General features: G+C 31.7%; 3 protein-coding genes and 1 non-coding gene across 5 annotated transcripts; 2 read left to right on the top strand and 2 right to left on the bottom strand.

Annotated features, from left to right (window-relative positions):
• Positions 267–338, top strand: TRNAQ-CUG. The gene has a single exon. It is a non-coding gene; the product is annotated as a tRNA-Gln (tRNA).
• On the bottom strand, positions 462–3,192 carry LOC104754272 (transcription factor bHLH13-like). Its single transcript, XM_010476415.2, has 2 exons — positions 2,863–3,192; positions 462–2,739 (listed from the first exon to the last, which is right to left on the bottom strand). Exon 2 carries the CDS (start codon positions 2,534–2,536, stop codon positions 737–739), a length of 1,800 nt encoding a protein of 599 aa, XP_010474717.1. The 5' UTR covers positions 2,537–2,739; positions 2,863–3,192; the 3' UTR covers positions 462–736.
• Positions 6,749–7,557, top strand: LOC104754271 (ethylene-responsive transcription factor ERF023-like). Its single transcript, XM_010476414.2, has one exon. The coding sequence runs from the start codon at positions 6,774–6,776 to the stop codon at positions 7,347–7,349; it is 576 nt and encodes a 191-aa protein (XP_010474716.1). The 5' UTR covers positions 6,749–6,773; the 3' UTR covers positions 7,350–7,557.
• LOC104754270 lies at positions 10,002–12,022 on the bottom strand. 2 transcript variants are annotated; one of them, XM_010476413.2, is made up of 2 exons: positions 11,880–12,022; positions 10,002–11,199 (listed from the first exon to the last, which is right to left on the bottom strand). In XM_010476413.2, exon 2 carries the CDS (start codon positions 11,168–11,170, stop codon positions 10,187–10,189), a length of 984 nt encoding a protein of 327 aa, XP_010474715.1. In that variant the 5' UTR covers positions 11,171–11,199; positions 11,880–12,022; the 3' UTR covers positions 10,002–10,186. The 2 variants fall into 2 exon arrangements, with proteins under 2 accessions (XP_010474715.1, XP_010474714.1); XM_010476412.2 differs by having other exon boundaries at positions 10,002–11,172; positions 11,880–12,021.

The raw sequence follows: 21,800 nt of genomic DNA, 5'->3' as shown, positions 1-21,800 counted from the left end.
GTGTGACACTTTTGCGAGTTACATGCTTTGTTCATGTTCTTTTAGTCGGTTTATTAGGACAGAGTTAGCTTAGGAAATCTGGAAAGAAACATCACATTACCCTTCGAGTAAAAAAAAACATGTAAATTATAAAACTGAGCATAGATACAAAATGTGTAAAGCTGTACACAAAATAATATAATTTTAATACGCAAAGAAGTAAATATTTTAATCGACAAAACGGTTATCAACGATTAAATATTGTAACGGAAGCCATAGTACCAAATGGTTCCATGGTCTAGCGGTTAGGACACTAGACTCTGAATCTAGTAACCCGAGTTCAAGTCTCGGTGGAACCTTTCTTATATTTTTTTACATGTTTTCCTACTGTTCCTCATGTTAACACTTTTTTTTTTTTTTTGTTCTCCAGGCGTACACGGTAACTGTAAGTATGAACTATATGAAACACTAAGAACGAATCCTTGCCGATTAACACTTACCTATAAATCCAACACATAGAAACTATCAGAATCGGTCTACGACTTTAACTGATATAACTCTAAAACATTATCTGTATCTTCCAACCTTGTCTACTTTTGTCAATAAAACTTCTAAAATCCTAGTTTGGAGGATTCTTACAGGTATATATAACCAAAAAAAGAAGCAAAAACAAAGAAAACCTAGAAGAAAAAAAGAACCATTCAAAACCGGTTCTTGATTACAAACTCACTTCCACCTTCTTCTGTCTCCCAAAAGGCTATCTACCTGATGATGTTCTTGACTGAACAGAACTTGATTGTTCTCTAGACAACGCTGAGAGCAGCTTTTCTTTCGTTAACTCTTCAGATTTGACCACAAACGTATGTAACACTGTGTCCTGAGAAACTTCCAGGTTCGAGTTAACCACTTCTACTTTACTCTCTTCAAATGCATGGAAGATTCTAGAAGCCGGATGAGACTCCAACGGGCAGTTTATTCTCACTGTGACATCTTCACCTGAGGTTTGAACATTAATATCCGAATCCAAGCTGATAGGTGGATTTGAGCTATATCCTAACCTTTCCCTCTCTGCTTCCATGACTTTAAGCTTGGCGTGAAGCTCGTTTATGTAAGAAACAGCGTCCCCCAACAACGATGCTTTGTCCATCTTGGAAATGTTGGGAACGACGGATCTCAGAGCGTAAAACCTCTGGTTTAGCTTTTCACGCCGCTGCCTCTCTGCTTCTACATGGTTCAAAGCTTCAGCTCTTCCATTGGCAGGTCTCCTTCCGCGTTTTCTTGGTCTGTTGTTACCAGATTCATCAGCACCCACCGTGTCAGCCCATTCTGGGCCTCCTTCTCCATCTGAATTATTCTCAGAAGCCCTTGAACTCGCAGCAGAGAAATCAATCTGCATTTGAGCAGGAGGAAGCAGCTTCTGCGATGATTGCTGCAAAGGTAGAAACTTGAACTCTTCTTTGCTTGGAACTTCCTTCACACTGTTCGTCCTCACGTAGCTCTCCGGTTGCACCCATGTAGGACTAAGAAGAGTGTTGTTGTTGTTGTTGTTGCCAGGGTTTGCAAACATAAACCTATTCCCATTATTATTCGGATAAGCATCTAATCTCTTGGGAGCTCTATCATCCATTTTTCTAACCGTGAGTTTCTCTCTGAACTGTCTATGTTGTTGTTGTTGTTGTTGTTGTTGTTGATGTGGCTGTTGTTGGTGATGCTGATGAAGAAACCCCGAACTGTGCAGATCCTTCCCGAAGATCTTAGAAGCAGTAACTGTTCTGTTATCATCAATCTTTTCAGCTACAGGTAAAGCAACAGCCGGAAGAGTTCTAACCGGAGGCAAACTACTAGAAAACAATGATCTTATAGACAACATAGACTCTTCGCTTTCAGGCAAACATGAAGTAGAGCCTAACTCAACAACACCAATATCAGTAGGAACCAAAACAATTGTCTGAATGCCAGCAGACTTAGCAAGAAAAGATCTAACACAGTAATCAGAACCCGAGTTGACAACATCAGATAACCAAAGAGGTTTACCAGAGGAGAAACACTTGCCAGGACCACCTTCACCACGAGGGAAAGAGAAGTACATGGAAGAAAGAAGAAACATCTCAGTGTCAGTAACTCTATCTAATCCTAAAGCACAGTTATCTTCCTCAGATTCACCAAACATAGCATGAAGCTTTTGCAAAACCCTCTTCCTCATGGTCTGGTAGGTTTCCTCTTCCCTACCCATACTAAGAATCCTAACGATGTCTGACTTCTCACCTTGTTTAGGCTCTCTGCAAGATCCATCGCCCCAACAGAGAACCAAGTCGCCGGACTTTGACCTCGAAATCTGCCAGAAAATGGCGTAGTTCCAAGAGAAATTGCAAGAGTTGGGTCTCTCAACGAGATCGGAGAGCTTGTTCTGAAGGTTATCGTCGCTGCCAACAGTCATCAAGAGATTAGCATTAGGAACAGAATTGGAAAGCAAGTAATCGAGAGCTCGTTTCCCAAGCAACGAAGCAATTATCGCTTTATCATCTTCGTTCCACACTACCCCACCAATATTATTCATCTCCTCTGCTTCTTTGGATCCAAAACAAAACAAGAAAAGGAGAGTTTTTTTTTTTTGAAGAAACCCCAGATCTTTCTTTATGCTTTTGGGTCAAATTCTAGGGTTTAGAAGTGACCCCCCTCCCCTCCCAGATGCGAAATTACGGCCGACTATAGCAACAACAGCTTTGCATGGAACAGCCACCAGAGATCTCAGATCTTGCCCTATTTTAATACATAACAACAAATCCAAACAGAAAAATTTAAAATCAAATTTTTGATTATGTTTTTTTTTTTTTATAAATCTTCAAAGAAACAAGAAATGAAAATTAAAGTTAGTAATTTTACCAGTTAAAAGATACAAAAACCAAGTCTTCCTCCACCAGAGATAATCTCCTCAAATTCAGATTTTTTTTTTTTTTTTGTCTCACAAAACAATCCGACCAAAAAAAGAAAAGAAATTTGTATATTTCTCCAACCCCAAAATGAACAAACAAATCAACTAAATTACCCGAAAAAAAGAACCCTAAGAATCGAAGAGAGTGCAGGAAAAAAAAAAAAACAAATTGTGTTTAGGTTTCAGTTTTGTTTGCTCTCTTCTCTCCCCCTCTTTTGTCGCCGTGGCCAATTGAATGAATTCAAGGAAGAGAGAGAAAGTCCGACGCATGTTCTTCGTGCTCCTTTTTTATTTATTTATTTTTTATTTTTAAAAAAAAAACAAAAAACACAAGACTTTCAATTTAACCATGGTTAACCTACTACTACTTCTACTATTTTAACTACAGTTTAGAGAGAGTTGTGTTTTAACTTCAACCGGGTCTGGTCAAGTTGGTCCGGCTAATAGTTTTGTCTTTTGTCTTTGATACACGACGATGTTCTAAACCTTAAAATATGTTACTGTTTTTCTTTTTCTTTTTTTGTCAATAATTGATAATACATATATTGTTATATACTAGATATACGGTTTTGATTTAATTATAAAGTTGTGTGTATCAGATCTATCTCAGCTGGTGTAGATCTAATGGGGTTGATTAGATTCTTATGTACAGCACATATAGTATATGGAAAATAAACAAAAGGGATAACCTAAACCCAAAATTAGTAAATCTGCTTTTGTTTTTAGATTTTATAAAATTTGGATGGTTTCAGAAAAAAAAAATATCAAAAGTCCGATGGTCAAGCACCGGAAACTTTGACCAAATCAACCCATTCACGTTCACGTTAGTAGAGGAGAGGATTTAATTAACTGATTTTGTTGTTGTGTTAATAATACTAGTTGTTACTTAAAAGTTGTATTATATGTTTACATAGTTTTGCATGTTTTTATTTTACCAAATACTATATTTTTTTTTTGTAAAAAAAAAACGGAATTAATTTGTGTTATACTAAAATAGAGTAGTAATTTGATACTATTTGTTTGTTTTTTTTTTGGACACAATTATACAACACACGCCAGCCAAACTGGATAGAGAGAGGAGGAGGAGGAGGAGGGCGTGAAAAGCACGTGAATATCACGTGGATCGAGGAGAGATGACCAGAAGAATGAGAAGAACGTGAGATGCATTTAATTTTTATTGGATTTTCTTTCTTTTTTTTTTTTTTTTTTTAAAAAATGCGCCTGCCACTTTCTTTTTCTTTCTTCTCTGTAACGTATTTATTTTGATTGAGAACGTATGATTTATTTTAATTTTTGGTTCCTTCGCACTGCCCACTGCACAACAAAATTGATTTATATCGTTTTCACTTTTAATATTATCATCACTTTTAAAAATACGGCTCATGAAATTCTAGTATATGCAACAAAAAATGAAAATAAAAATAATAATGTTAAAAAAAAAATGGATGGAGTCACGAGTGGGTATAAAATATATGGCGGTGTGAGAAACACACAGCTAAAGTGTGGGGACCGCGTGATTCACGTGTTTAAACTATCCCTTTAATCGAGAGACGTGGGCTCCTCCCTCCCAAATTTCTAAATGGGCCTATGTTTACATATTGATTCGGGTTTCCATGAAAAACTAATATTATTTATTGGGCCGTATATGGGCTGCGATCATCGTTATTATATATTAGCCTTTTTCGCTACTGCCCCATCTTACATTTCCGATACAAGGAAGGAGGTTTGATGGAGCTGGAGAAGCCAGAAGCTTTCACAAACAGTATATTTTCACATGAATTGAATCTCAATACTCAAATCATATATATATATATTCTGGTTTATGTTTGTTAGAGTCATGTATATATTAATATATATATCAATAATTCAAAAATGATCCAAATTGGTTATGTCTTTTATATGTGATTGTAGACTCTAGTCTGAGAGTTGTATCAAAAGCTTTATCCCATGCAATTTGGCGTCTATATATAGATGTTGATATATTCATTTTATAAATGAACTCCGTGTTTGTAACGTCTACAAAAATCGTCACCTTTTTTGTTAACAACCAAAATTAAGGGACTACTTTACATTTAACAAAAAAACACTCACGAAAAGGGCAAAAAGCACCGACCAAAAACTTAATGCTCATCGTATGACAGAACAAAAACTTGAAGCTTAATCCAAAAACAAAAGACGTCACCCACACACACACACATATACTGTTATAATTTCAGTTACTTACTGTTTGAAAAACGAACAAGTGTTTACACTGTTACGACAACGCAACCGAAGACAAAACTGATCATGTCTCTAGTAATTAAAGTCGTCGTAAATGATCTGATGTAAGATGAAAGAGAGTTTTGTAAGTCCTCTTGCTAGCTATTTCCCTTATTAAGAGTATTAATTTTTAAATAATATTTTGATCGCACTATTACTTGGAGTAAATTTTCGAGATGTCCTTGTTAATTTGTAGTGACGTGATGGGTTACAATGTGGAAACCATAGACTTCAGGTGATTTTTATCAATCCCCCTTTTGATGTTAAATCATAAATCACCGTTACGAAGACGTGATTTTCTTGTGATATCTTAAATTTGGTTTTTAAATTTTTGTTTCTTTTCTTAAGAATAACTTCAGCTAGTTGTCTTTTTTCTTGTAATAATCTTTACTGTCATGGAGAGTTTTTATTCTTTGAAACGGTGATTTTAGTAGCAAAATCATAAAAGAGAACTTTTTGAGTAGTGTAGATTTCTGAGTGGTATAGACTAGAGTTTAGACTATGGTCCCGATCAAGAAATAATCAATGCTATTTAAAAAAAGGCAACCTCTGTGGACCTGCGTTGCCCAAGTATATGAAATAAGACAAATTAATAAGTTAGTAATTAGGAAAGAAAAAAGGGATCTTTGTAGATACATTTTCACGATCATGGCATGCATGCACACAAAATTAAACCTAATAAAGTGATTTCATTAAATTAATAAATTAATATATATAATCACATATATAATTTCCAGTGTCATCTTTCGGCCAAAGTTAATTTTTGGAGTTCAGGGTTTTTATTTATATGCAACGTGTATAGTGTATACGCATGTTCACTTCGAGATGTTGACTGTGAAATGTTAAGATATGATCAGGAGGTACTAAACTACTAATTAATTAAGGTATTAATATACTGCATACTATACTAAAAAAAAAAAAAAAAAACTCTTATAGACTTTAAGTTAATTACTCTTTTGCTTGCCATCGACAACTAAATTTAGTTATAAGACTCATCATAACAGGGTAATTACTATCTTTTTCTTGCCATCGACATACTTTTTAACAATTTGTTGAAAAAGTGCTCAAACTATAGGACATGACGTCAGCAGTACATGAGAGCTATTGAAAACATTTCCCTACCACTCCCGATTGTTGGGAGACAAAGATTTGACATATAAACTTTCTTAGTTTAATTTGACATGAAAACTTTTTATCATACATCAATTAACCCCATGATCTTAGATTTTGTTCTTATGCAAGATTTGCGCAGTGTTTTATTTTAGTAACAAATATTTCTTTGTTATTGACAGTAATAGTATTATCACTGGTTTATTTTGACCCAGCTGCTTATTGTAACAATCCATTGATATATCACTATAGTCTATAGATTAAAAACATGCTCGCTGATTTACTATTCAACATTTTTCCTTTTTTTTGGTCTTTACTGAATTTTTTATTAAGTGATACTATAAAATAGAAGTAAAAAACCAATATGTATGTTGGGGGCATATAGGTAAATTCGAATATGGAGCAGTAACGCTTTTTGGTTAGAAAATGGGATTGGATGAGATTATAAATGTAGAGATAACAGTGTGACTTAACCACATAACAAACTCTTTTAATGTCACAACAGAGAATGAAGCTATCACCACCACCACCACTTGCCAACAACGAACAATCCTCCACCGCGTCCGCCGTTAAATCTTTTGGCGGAGGAGGCGGTAGAGCAACCAGCTCGACGACGAGGCATCCAGTGTACCACGGAGTTCGCAAACGTCGATGGGGAAAATGGGTTTCTGAGATCAGAGAGCCCCGCAAAAAGTCTCGGATTTGGCTCGGATCTTTCCCGGTGCCGGAGATGGCGGCTAAAGCATACGACGTGGCGGCGTTTTGTCTCAAAGGTCGGAAAGCTCAGCTTAATTTCCCCGACGAAATCGACGATCTACCTCGACCGTCCACGTGTACGGCCAGAGATATCCAAGTCGCCGCGGCCAAAGCAGCCAACGCCGTCAAGATCATCGAAATGGTAGATGTCGACGACGTGGCAGACGAAGATGATTTTTGGGAAGGCATTGAGCTGCCGGAGCTCATGATGACCGGGGGTGGCTGGTCGCCGGAGCCTTTTGTTGCCGGAGATGATGCCACGTGGCTTGTCGACGGAGACTTGTATCAGTATCAGTTCATGGCGTGTCTGTGAGTGTTGCTATCGATTGTGTCGTATTCGTTATACGTGTACGTTGTATCGTTATTGTGTTGGCTACGTTAAATTTAATGCAATATGTATATTTTTATTTATTTGTTTCTAGTTTATTGTTTTATACCTGTTCCTTAAATTAGTTATCAGGTTCGTACGATCTTGATAAGTAATTAATTATATGTATGACGTTCTTAATTATACAGTTTTAGTTTGCTTAAGTATCGTTACTGTTTGCACACACAAAAAAAAGTATCGTTACTTATTATAACCTTTTCTAACAAAAAAATTGGGTGCAACTTTACTAAATACTAACTCCTAAGCTTTAATGGGATTTTTTTGTTTAGTTGAAATTTTTTATGAAGCTGCTGATTATAGTAAATCATTGGTTTTAAATCATTGATCGAAGCTTGATTAAAACTTCTGAAATATTTGTAAGAACTTGTTATTTTTATTTTATTTTGTAGGAAAAGTATAATTCACTACCTAGCATAATTCCTAATTCGGTCCAATTTCCATCGTTGTTCATGCAATAGTATTATCGGGACCCATATCCATATTTAATAGTAAGTAGTATCAAATAATCATTTTAAAATGACTATTGATATTTATCATAATTATTTGTTATGTTTTTTTCATAGAAAACAAAAAAAAATGACTCCTTAAATTAGCATCATGGGGTTCCCGATTAATGTTCTCTTGATGTGTTTGGAATATACCGTATATTAGTAGTATTAGTATGCAGCAATTTTTGAACTTTTTAATCATAAGTTGTTCGCTTTCGATTACACTGGTAGAGAGCTACTTCGTTCCAAGATGTTAATAATATCATCATCAGTACTAGTACTCTGTACTCAAGCAAGCATTGATGCTTATAAATGTCGCTAGGAAGAAACTCAGTAGTAGTCAGTAGTCAGACAGTACTGGATCTAGGTAGCAAACCAAACTATTAATAAGATGTATACATATCAGACGTGGAAGGACGGTTGTGCCCTCTCGAAGCCTCATTGCTTCGTTGGACTTTTTGGACTGTTGGAATTAACTTCGGAGCTAGTCTTTTTGTAACAAGAGAAAACCGGGCGGGCCATAGATATGTCATGCCGTTTATCAAACACAAAAACGACAGTACGTGCTATTTCCTATTTATAATCAATCCAGCACTTCATTTCACGATTATCAAAAGACACCATTCAAACAAGCCAGGGTTTTGAAAGTTTTTGACTGATCGAAATACACGTCCATAGAACGATGTTTAGGATTGTTTCCTAACGCACTTGTATTCAACCTAATTAAAACTTCTATACCGTTAAATAGATCCCAATTTCAACACGTGGAAATTGTAAACTACTTCAATTCATTTTCCAAAATGTAAGATGTGTATAAATATACGTGTTAAAGCTGGGCCATACATATGTTTGTTCCAAAACAGAATCATCCGTATATGTACCACCCACGCCTTTTGTATAAGTATAATCAGTACGAGACCTAACATGATAAAACCACAAACTCGAGATCTATACATGTATACGTTTCATTCAGAAGTATTTTCAAAAATTCAATACTACTACATAAGGTAATTACTGATTCAAGTCTTCTAGCAAACATGTTAATTCATCAATTTTGTTACATTTTGGGATATATTTATATTTGACCAATTAGTCCTTCAATATTTTTGTCATGTGCTATATTAAGCTCTAGTACTGTGTCTGTAATAATATTATGTTCTTGTAGGACACACGACAAGACGAGGACGCGGAGATGGTACTAGCATAGAACCAAGACTTGTCTGGGTGGGAATTTTGAAATTATTAATGTTTTGTCCTTTGTATCATCATATATTCATAATACAATTTTGCACCACATATTAAGATATTTAATGTACAACACGTTTTAAAAAAAATAACGGCTAAAAGGATACTCGAATTTATTATATCAGACAAGAATTTGTTGGACACTTTAAATTCAACTACTACTATAATTTAGAGCTGTATTTAGTGGTTTGGAAGTTGGAACTCGATCATAGCATCCAAGGAAATCGAATATTGGTTTATTATAATTCGGGAAATTTTTGCTATACTTTGAACCTTTTATGTTTGTAGTACGCAATGATCATCGACAATATATGTTTCTCCTGCGAATTCAATAAAGCATCTTACAACTATCATTCAGAATCAATACGGAGAAATAATTATCAAATTTGACCCTAAAAAAAGATTGGAAAAATAATAATGACCATCTATATTCTACATGATCACGAACAAAGAAATATTCTTTTTTTGTTTGTTTGTTAAAATAAAACAACAATGAACAAACAGAGATGTGAAATTTAGTACATTAGATGATGAGTATATGTCAAATTTGAACCAATGTTGGCAAAAAGAATAAACTTGAACCAAAGCTGATAATAACCGTTAACTCCTCTTCTATGCACCGCGCAACATGCTTAAAAGTTAAATCAACAAATCCCCTAGCAATCAATATACTAAAGAGAATGTTTAGAATCACTTTATTAGGATCTATACTTTATTAGGATCTATCTCAAAACTGTTTCCAGGACATTTGGGCCTTAGATTAGCATATTGGGTCAAATATGATCCACATATAGAAAAAAATATTTGACTGTAGTTCTTTTGATTACAAACACTCTCAAGCAGATAGATCCTAACCAAAATAGCTTTTATAGAGATGATCACTATAACAGAAATATCACACAATATATACAGTACATTAAGAGTTTAAGACAACAAACACACAAATTTAGAGCCCAAGTGAAGAAGTTATAAACCCTAAAATTCTTGGAAAGATCAGTGAGTGATCAAACAAAAGACATTTTCAAGATTCTACAAGGTAAAAAACCATCCAGCAGTCCAACCTAGGAGCAAACCAGCACCAATGAGACTAAAACCTAATGCAAAAGCCATCATATATCTCCCAATCTCACCCTTTTTCTTCTTCTCCCTTCTCTGTTTCCTCTTCTTCAGATTCATTCCTTTGATCTGTTCTTCTACTTCACCCTCCTTCAACTGCAGGTAAAGAGCTTCCATTTCAAGAAGCTTTAACCATTGCTTATAAGCCAACATCTGACTCGCTTGTCTCAACAAGATTGTTATCACACGGTTTTTCTCAGCACAAGCTTCTCTGGCCGCTTTCTCTGCTTCTCTTGCTCTGGTTTGAGAGTGCCTCAACGCTTCTAAAAGTTGAGCTTTGCTTAGATCATCACTTCGAGGGGAAGACATCGGACTCGTGTTCTTGCTCTCTGTGCTACTATTGTAACTCAAAGATCTCTCAAACCGATCGTTCCAAACTCCTTGTTTCCATGGAGATCTAACAGCTGTTTTAAACCCTCTATCGCCACTCGTGCAGTGAATACTCTTGTGGAGTTTCTGAGGTGGAGGAAGATCACAATTCTGGATATTATGATCAATCGATTTAGACGCCACCAAGAGAGCTAATTCATCTTTATCAGTCGTGCTTCTCCACCAAGGAGTTGTAGCGTTAGCTTTCTTGCCAATAAAGCTGTAGTCTTCTTTTTCTTCTTCTCGTATCAAGTCGACAAATTGTTGCAATTTCTTGCATTTGGTGGTATCTTCAAGAAAGGAGTTTGTAATCTCCTCATCAAATTCAGTAGATCCCTTGAGCCACCATTTGGTATCAGAAGAGAAATCAGAGGAATCTCCAAAACTTGCTGAAGAAAAGCTGCTTTTTTCGGACGAAGAATGGTGTTGGCAACAAGCTAACCTCGGAGCCATTTTAGCATCTTCATGAACAGCAAAGCAACGACTCGCTGTTCTTTGCCACAATGCTCTTGCTTCAGCTGCTCCCATTACTACATCAATGTTAAGCCACAAGAAGCCTAAAAAGGTTAAGAGAAAAGGGGAAAACACACACACACACAGAATCAAAAGACAGTTTTTTTTGTTGTTGTCCTGAATCAAAACTAACAGGTGTTCCTTCCTAGTTCCCCCCTAGATCCCGCAATTGAAACATAAAACAAATGGGAAAGAGAGCTAATTTTCTTTGTTTGCTACTCCCGAGATTGCTTCTAAGCAAATGATTGACTCATATAAAAGCGAGTGACTTAAGGAATTTAATTAAACAAGTACACGCAAGTCTTGGGATCAAAGCATCTTCTTTACAGAAGAATCAGTCATCAACTCAAAAACCAAAACCCATTCAACATTAAATAAAAATTTAGGAAAGTTTCTACAGATCAAGACATGAAGTTGGTAAATTTCATTACCAAATAAAAAAAGAAAGAAACAAAACTGAAGTTTCAGAGCAATTGAAACGTACTGCAGGAAACAAATAAGATTTGGCAGTGGAATCGAGTAAAATTAACAACTTTATCAGAAATACCAAAATCAGAAGTTGACCCATGAAAAAAAACCATAAATTATCATCGTTGATCGACGAGATCGAACAGAACTAGAAGAAACAGAGACTTTTATGTAAAAATCAAAATACGAAAACAGAGCAGAGAGCAGTAAGATTATATAGATCAGAAGAAAACGGAGTAACAAAACTAAAAGATACCATTTTTAGTAGCTTAAAGATTCCATGAATCTCTCTATAATAAAACGAAGCGATCTTGCAACCGAAGCTTTTTGGCTTTTCTGCTTTTCTTTCGTTCTTTCTTGGTTCACACTCTGGCCCCATGGAACGAATTTTACAGTTTCTTCCGTGGAAAAGCTTCCGAGTTAAGGGCACTAAACGACGCAGTTTCATTAACTTGTTTGGCTTGGTAAGCATACACGTGTTAATTTTAGAGACAATCGACGGTCGTTATGACATGGACCCCCTCCTTTGATTTAAAGGATAAGGTGTTTTCATACTCATCCGTTTCATATTAAGTGTCATTCTAGGATTTTTCACACATATTAAAAAAATCATTAAATTTTCTATCTTACTCTTTATTAATATATTATAAAAAATTTTCTATTGGTCAATATATTAAATTAGTAGGGATAAAATTGAAAAATTTACAAAACATCTACATTGAAAATATAAAATGACACTTATTTTGAAACAAATTTACATTCTAAAATGACAGTTCTTATGAAACGGAGGGAGTATTTTTTTTCTCAGGGAAAAATAAATAAAAATCATTATTCCATCTTTAATTTGTCATTCCTTCCTTTTGTCGGCTTTAATTTTGTCGAGGAACACCATGTTTTTTTGGGTTAAATCAACAAATTTATAATCATCAGTTAATCACGTTACTTGCCAAGGGGTTTACTTGTTTATTTTTGTTAAGAGAATAGAGAATCACTTTTATTACAGTGCTTAAGTGCTTTATACAATTAAACCCCATGACATATAATATCCATCCAGGTGGGCTTTAATTTGACACGTGTCATTAACTAGTTTTTTGAGATCTTGTTCTCGGCCACGTGTTCTTTATTGATACCATTAGCTAACAAAACAATTGTTTTTCATCTGAAATAATTAAAATTAATTGTTGTTAAAGTAAATAGTGGTTTCTTTTTTTTCTTAACAACTGAGACTTTGGGAGTTTTCCAAATATTTATTTCCAGGCTTTTGTAACATTTAAGAAAAAACTAATTATTTAGAAAAATAAAATTAAATATGAAAGAGAAAAACATGATAAAAAAACTTCTGATAAAAAAGAAATCATAAAATTATTTTTACAATAGTGTCAAGAAGTGTGTATTAATGGTTAAAATGATATTTTTTTAGATGAAAAATAATATTAAAAAAGGACAGTCTAAAACAAATAAATGAAAATATACCGATTTTGGTAATGATATCATTATGCATGATGGAAATAGTGATTGTGCATGCGTTTCTAAAACTACCTAATGATATATATTCATTTTGGGGGAATTTGTTGTATAATCTTCAAAGCGAGATTAGAAAAAAAAACTAGCACATTATATTTTATCAAGTCACAATAATGTGTATAGGGGTCTAAACGTATCGTTTAATACAAAAAAAAAAAAAATACCACAGTAATGAATTCGAAAATGATCATGATGATTAACATAGGCTTGTAATTCGGACACACATAGCACTAAGCCCAACACCAACACGTAGTCCTTTGGTCATGTCAAAATAGATTTTATTTTTTTTGATAGGAAATCATATATATAAAAGTAGAGTTTCAGTCTCTTTATTGGTCCATTTGGCAATGTAATTTCAAAAAAAAAATATATATATTAAAACACAAATTTAAAAACAATTAATTTTCACATTTAACTCACATAATATAAAACTGAAATTTTTGTAGCTTCTTCCTATAAATTATGCATTAACTTTATTTTTCCACTAAGTTGAATTAATCAATTGTATTAAAACAAAACAATAAATTAAAATTGTAACTCTCATTTTTCTAAATGTAATTTTCTTATTTCTCTTCCTATAAATACTCATTATCTTATTCTCTTAGCCTATCACTCTTTCATTCTCTCATCTTCTTCCACTACTCTCAAATCTCTTTTTTGTTTTGTTTTGTATTTTTTTGTTATTGTTGTTGTATGGGTAAAAGCTTAGTTTTAGAGTTTGTATGATATGTATATCTTATATATTTATTTTAATCTTTCAAAATGTTTATCTCCATTTTCTATTTTATATTAACATTTTATAAGTTATTATTTTCATACTTCCTTACAATATTCACCACACAATAAGATCATAAAGTTGAAATGATCCATATGTAATTATCTATTATGTCTCTGGTTATCTCACATATTCATGTATCATTTTTAATAATTTATAAAGATCAATATAATATTTAAAGATCAATATAATTATCCATTTATCCATTTATAAAGACTATTTTGTTTTGTGATCCAATTGATAAATCTGCAGAGATCAATATAATATATATATATATATATATATATATTTTTTATGATTTGAGGTTTTTGAAAACAAAAAGAACATAATTAAACAATTGGTTTTTTGTGTCTTTAATCAAAATAAAAAATGATCCAAAAAACAAAACATATTCAACTGGAACTTAAATATAAAAATAAAATATAATTTTAAAAATATCATTTCACTAAATTCTCTAAAGATGAAACCATTAGTATGAAATCTAGCACTATAAATTAAATTGATGAGTGAAAACCAAAAAAATATAAGTTATCCTTGGGATTTTAAAAATTATTGAGATTGAAGAATTCATATAATTTTATAAGAAAACTAATTTAGTTTGTCACTTAAAAAGTAATATTTTTTATTTTGAAATATTATGTGTAAGTGTTGAGTTTATATCAACAAACAACCAAATCATGTGAATTTTGATTCAGCCACTTGGTATTCCTTTTATTTTAGGTTATAAAAAATTAAAATATTTATTTATAATTAAAGACATGTAACTCCATTTAACTCAAATGTAACTCCTATCCAATAATTGTACATTAATTCATTCCTCCTACTAACTTATTATCTTTCAAGAGAAATTATTTTTGGTTAAATTTTAATATTTTTTATTTATTTTGGTTGGCTAAACTTATATTCATATTTTGGTTAGCTAAATTAATATATTTCTCATGTAAAATTATTGTGTATAATATTTCTCATTTCAAAGTTTAAAGCAATATATCATATATATAAAAGTAAGGTTTTGGTCTCTCTTTATTGGTTGATTTTCATTTAATATTTTCTATTTATTTTTTGCTTTCTAATTGCTTTAAACAATATTTAAGATCCAATAAACACAATACATTTAACTCACACATTAAAATAAAATTATAACTGAAAATAAAATAAATTATGCATTAATCATATTCTACCACTCAATTTTATTCAAACACAATAAATTACTATTGTAACTCCATAGTTCTAAATGTAACTTCCATCATTTCTTATCATATAAATAAGCATTCTCTCAATCTATCATTCTCTCATATTGACATTCTTTTACTATCTCATTTTCACATTCTCTCATTCTCTTCTACAATACCTCAAATCATTTTTCGTTTTTTTGTTATTTTTGATTTCTTATTTTTGTTGTATGGGTTGTAAAAAAAAAAAAATATCATTGTAAATTGTTAATGCTAAATTTTAATTTTAGAGACTACATGATATATATTTTACATTGTTCTTATTTTAAAAGATTTATCTCCTTTATCTAATTTAGATTATTATCTTATAAGTAATCATTCTCTCTTCCTCTCCCACCAATATCAAATGTTGTTATATCTCATATGTGTTGTAAGAGTTTGATTCTATATTTTAATTTAGAAAGTATTATATATATATAGATATTACATTGTTCTATTTTTTAAAGATTCATCTCCATTATCTAATTTGGATTACCATCTTATAGTAAACATTCTCTCCTCTTCTCCTACCAATATCAAATGTTGTTATATCTCATATGTGTTGTAACTTGTAAGAGTTTGATTCTATATTTTAATGTAGAAAGTATTATATATATTTAACATTGTATTCAATTTTTATTTTATTTATATAATTTTTTTTTTTTTATATATTTCTTGCCTTTCTAATCTATTCATAGTATATTCTCTCAAGAAAGTGCCAACTACACCACAATCCACGCGTTGCGTGGGAAAGCACCTAGTTAAAAGAAAAGAAAAGAAAAGAAAAACAGGAAACACAAATGATCGTAAACATTAATCTATATAGTTTGACATTGGAGTATACTCCAGGAGGATCTAGACTGATCATGCATATATAAGTTAGTTGATAGAATGTATATTTTTGAGAAGTATTAAATAATACCAGAATAATGCTAGTTGTTGATATCTAGTTTATATGTGATATATATCTTAAACGCAAAATAAAAAAACATAAGTTAAGTGATAAAAAAGTAATTGTAATTTAGATACTTTACGAGAAATAGAATTTGAAACTAAAGTTACGTTGGAATCTGACTAAACAACATGTTTGGTTTCCAAAACATAGGGTGCCAAACCTATAAACAATTTGAATTGAAGATGTTATATTTATTTTGAAGATGCTAAATAAATAACAATGTGACTGCAAAAGATAAAAGTGTTCTGAATTTGTTTCCATAAATATATGCATCAAAGGGTATCATCACAAGTAATATTGTATGGCACAATTTCAAAATTATTGTGTTTTTTTTTTGTTGTTGAAAAAAACAATCGAATAAAGCAAGAAAATGCATATACTATATCCTAAACAACAAATGTTACTTTCAGAATTCGAAGAAAAAAACAAATATTGCTTTGACCGATTTTCTATTTTCATCAAATAGTTAAAACAGTGGGAAGCAACAAAATGAAGAGTGCTCAGATTTGAAAAAACAAATAGTTTTAAAATATAGTTTTGTCTCAACAGGGCTAAAAGAGCAAATAAGACAAAAGGACTTTGAACACAGACCATTTCCTTTCCCTCTAAACGACTGAAAATGTACAACGTAACAATGCACTGTGAACAATGCTAGTTGTTGAAAGAATGTATATCTTTGAGAAGCATTAAACAATACCAGAATAATGCTAGTTGTTGGTATCTAGCTTACATGTGATATATATCTTAAACGCAAAATAAAAAGACAAAAGTTAAGTGATAAAAAAGTAATTGTAATTTGGATACTCTACGAAAGATTGAATTTGAAACTAAAGTTACGTTGGAATCTGACTAAAAAACATGTTTGGTTTCCAAAACATAGGGTGCCAAACCTATAAACAATTTGAATTGAAGATGTTATATTTATTTTGAAGATGCTAAATAAATAACAATGTGACTGCAAAAAGATAAAAGTGTTCTATAATTTGTTTCCATAAATATATGCATCAAAGGGTATCATCACAAGTAATATTGTATGGCACAATTTCAAAGTTATTGTGTTTTTTTTTGTTGAAAAAAACAGTCGAATAAAGCAAGAAAACGCATATACTATATCCTAAACAACAAATGTTACTTTCAGAATTTGAAGAAAAAAACAAATATTGCTTTGACCGATTTTCTATTTTCATCAAATAGTGAAAACAGTGGGAAGCAACAAAATGAAGAGTGCTCAGATTTGAAGCAACAAATAGTTTTAAAATATAGTTTTGTCTCAACAGGGCTAAAAGAGCAAATAAGACAAAAGGACCTTGAACACATACTATTTCCTTTCCCTGTAAACGACTGAAAATGTACAACGTAACAATGCACTGTGAACAATGCTAGTTGTTGATAGAATGTATATCTTTGAGAAGCATTAAACAATACCAGAACAATGCTAGTTGTTGGTATCTAGCTTACATGTGATATATATCTTAAACGCAAAATAAAAAGACACAAGTTAAGTGATAAAAAAGTAATTGTAATTTGGATACTCTACGAGAGATTGAATTTGAAACTAAAGTTACGTTGGAATCTGACTAAAAAACATGTTTGGTTTCCAAAACATAGGGTGCCAAACCTATAAACAATTTGAATTGAAGATGTTATATTTATTTTGAAGATGCTAAATAAATAACAATGTGACTGCAAAAAGATAAAAGTGTTCTATAATTTGTTTCCATAAATATATGCATCAAAGGGTATCATCACAAGTAATATTGTATGGCACAATTTCAAAGTTATTGTGTTTTTTTTTGTTGAAAAAAACAGTCGAATAAAGCAAAAAACGCATATACTATATCCTAAACAACAAATGTTACTTTCAGAATTCGAAGAAAAAAACAAATATTGCTTTGACCGATTTTCTATTTTCATCAAATAGTGAAAACAGTGGGAAGCAACAAAATGAAGAGTGCTCAGATTTGAAGCAACAAATAGTTTTAAAATATAGTTTTGTCTCAACAGGGCTAAAAGAGCAAATAAGACAAAAGGACCTTGAACACATACTATTTCCTTTCCCTGTAAACGACTGAAAATGTACAACGTAACAATGCACTGTGAACAATGCTAGTTGTTGATAGAATGTATATCCTTGAGAAGCATTAAACAATACCAAAACAATGCTAGTTGTTGGTATCTAGCTTACATGTGATATATATCTTAAACGCAAAATAAAAAGACACAAGTTAAGTGATAAAAAAGTAATTGTAATTTGGATACTCTACGAGAGATTGAATTTGAAACTAAAGTTACGTTGGAATCTGACTAAAAAACATGTTTGGTTTCCAAAACATAGGGTGCCAAACCTATAAACAATTTGAATTGAAGATGTTATATTTATTTTGAAAATGCTAAATAAATAACAATGTGACTGCAAAAAAGATAAAAGTGTTCTGAATTTGTTTCCATAAATATATGCATCAAAGGGTATCATCACAAGTAATATTGTATGGAACAATTTCAAAGTTATTGTGTTTTTTTTTTTGTTGAAAAAAACAGTCGAATAAAGCAAAAAACGCATATACTATATCCTAAACAACAAATGTTACTTTCAGAATTCGAAGAAAAAAACAAAAATTGCTTTGACCGATTTTCTATTTTCATCAAATAGTGAAAACAGTGGGAAGCAATAAAATGAAGAGTGCTCAGATTTGAAGTAACAAATAGTTTTAAAATATAGTTTTGTCTCAACATGGCTAAAAGAGCAAATAAGACAAAAGGACCTTGAACACAGACCATTTCCTTTCCCTGTAAACGACTGAAAATGTACAACGTAACAATGCACTGTGAACAATGCTAGTTGTTGATAGAATGTATATCTTTGAGAAGCATTAAACAATACCAGAACAATGCTAGTTGTTGGTATCTAGCTTACATGTGATATATATCTTAAACGCAAAATAAAAAGACACAAGTTAAGTGATAAAAAAGTAATTGTAATTTGGATACTCTACGAAAGATTGAATTTGAAACTAAAGTTACGTTGGAATCTGACTAAAAAACATGTTTGGTTTCCAAAACATAGGGTGCCAAACCTATAAACAATTTGAATTGAAGATGTTATATTTATTTTGAAGATGCTAAATAAATAACAATGTGACTGCAAAAAGATAAAAGTGTTCTATAATTTGTTTCCATAAATATATGCATCAAAGGGTATCATCACAAGTAATATTGTATGGCACAATTTCAAAGTTATTGTGTTTTTTTTTGTTGAAAAAAACAGTCGAATAAAGCAAGAAAACGCATATACTATATCCTAAACAACAAATGTTACTTTCAGAATTTGAAGAAAAAAACAAATATTGCTTTGACCGATTTTCTATTTTCATCAAATAGTGAAAACAGTGGGAAGCAACAAAATGAAGAGTGCTCAGATTTGAAGCAACAAATAGTTTTAAAATATAGTTTTGTCTCAACAGGGCTAAAAGAGCAAATAAGACAAAAGGACCTTGAACACAGACCATTTTCTTTTCCTGTAAACGGCTGAAAATGTACAACGTAACAATGCACTGTGAACAATGCTAGTTGTTGATAGAATGTATATCTTTGAGAAGCATTAAACAATACCAGAACAATGCTAGATGTTGGTATCTAGCTTACATGTGATATATATCTTAAACGCAAAATAAAAAGACACAAGTTAAGTGATAAAAAAGTAATTGTAATTTGGATACTCTACGAAAGATTGAATTTGAAACTAAAGTTACGTTGGAATCTGACTAAAAAACATGTTTGGTTTCCAAAACATAGGGTGCCAAACCTATAAACAATTTGAATTGAAGATGTTATATTTATTTTGAAGATGCTAAATAAATAACAATGTGACTGCAAAAAGATAAAAGTGTTCTATAATTTGTTTCCATAAATATATGCATCAAAGGGTATCATCACAAGTAATATTGTATGGCACAATTTCAAAGTTATTGTGTTTTTTTTTGTTGAAAAAAACAGTCGAATAAAGCAAGAAAACGCATATACTATATCCTAAACAACAAATGTTACTTTCAGAATTTGAAGAAAAAAACAAATATTGCTTTGACCGATTTTCTATTTTCATCAAATAGTGAAAACAGTGGGAAGCAACAAAATGAAGAGTGCTCAGATTTGAAGCAACAAATAGTTTTAAAATATAGTTTTGTCTCAACAGGGCTAAAAGAGCAAATAAGACAAAAGGACCTTGAACACAGACCATTTTCTTTTCCTGTAAACGGCTGAAAATGTACAACGTAACAATGCACTGTGAACAATGCTAGTTGTTGATAGAATGTATATCTTTGAGAAGCATTAAACAATACCAGAACAATGCTAGTTGTTGGTATCTAGCTTACATGTGATATATATCTTAAACGCAAAATAAAAAGACACAAGTTAAGTGATAAAAAAGTAATTGTAATTTGGATACTCTACGAGAGATTGAATTTGAAACTACAGTTACGTTGGAATCTGACTAAGCAACATGTTTGGTTTCCAAAACATAGGGTGCCAAACCTATAAACAATTTGAATTGAAGATGTTATATTTATTTTGAAGATGCTAAATATATAACAATGTGACTGCAAAAGATAAAGGTGTTCTGAATTTGTTTCCATAAATATATGCATCAAAGGGTATCATCACAAGTAATATTGTATGACACAATTTCAAAGTTATTGTATTTTTTTTTGTTATTGAAAAAAACAGTCGAATAAAGCAAGAAAAATGAATTTTGCATATACTATATCCTAAACAACAAATGTTACTTTCAGAATTCGAAGGAAAAAACAAATATTGCTTTGACCGATTTTCTATTTTCATCAAATAGTGAAAACAGTGGGAAGCAGCAAAATGAAGAGTGCTCAGATATGAAGCAACAAATAGTTTTAAAATATAATTTTGTCTCAACAGGGCTAAAAGAGCAAATAAGGCAAAAGGACCTTGAACACAAACCATTTCCTTTCTCTGTAAACGACTGAAAATGTACAACGTAACAATGCATTGTGAACAATGCTAGTTGTTGATAGAATGTATATCTTTGAGAAGCATTAAACAATACCAGAACAATAATAGTTGTTGGTATCTAGCTTACATGTGATTTATATCTTAAATGCAAAATAAAAAGACACAAGTTAAGTGATAAAAAAATAATTGTAATTTGGATACTCTACGAGAGATTGAATTTGAAACTACAGTTATGTTGGAATCTGACTAAGCAACATGTTTGGTTTCCAAAATATAGGGTGTCAAACCTATAAACAATTTGAATTGAAGATGTTATGTTTATTTTGAAGATGCTAAATATATAACAATGTGACTGCAAAAGATAAAGGTGTTCTGAATTTGTTTCCATAAATATATGCATCAAAGGGTATCATCACAAGTAATATTGTATGACACAATTTCAAAGTTATTGGACTTTTTTTGTTATTGAAAAAAACAGTCGAATAAAGCAAGAAAAATGAATTTTGCATATACTATATCCTAAACAACAAATGTTACTTTTAGAATTCGTAGGAAAAAACAAATATTGCTTTGACCGATTTTCTATTTTCATCAAATAGTGAAAACAGTGGGAAGTAGCAAAATGAAGAGTGCTCAGATTTGAAGCAACAAATAGATTTAAAATATTATTTTGTCTCAACAGGGCTAAAAGAGCAAATAAGACAAAAATACCTTGAACTCAGACCATTTCCT

This window comes from Camelina sativa, chromosome 17 (genome assembly GCF_000633955.1).
Source record: "Camelina sativa cultivar DH55 chromosome 17, Cs, whole genome shotgun sequence".
Lineage (NCBI taxonomy): Eukaryota > Viridiplantae > Streptophyta > Magnoliopsida > Brassicales > Brassicaceae > Camelina > Camelina sativa.
Note: the sequence above shows the minus strand (reverse complement) of the source record. Positions and strands in the feature narration are given on the sequence as shown.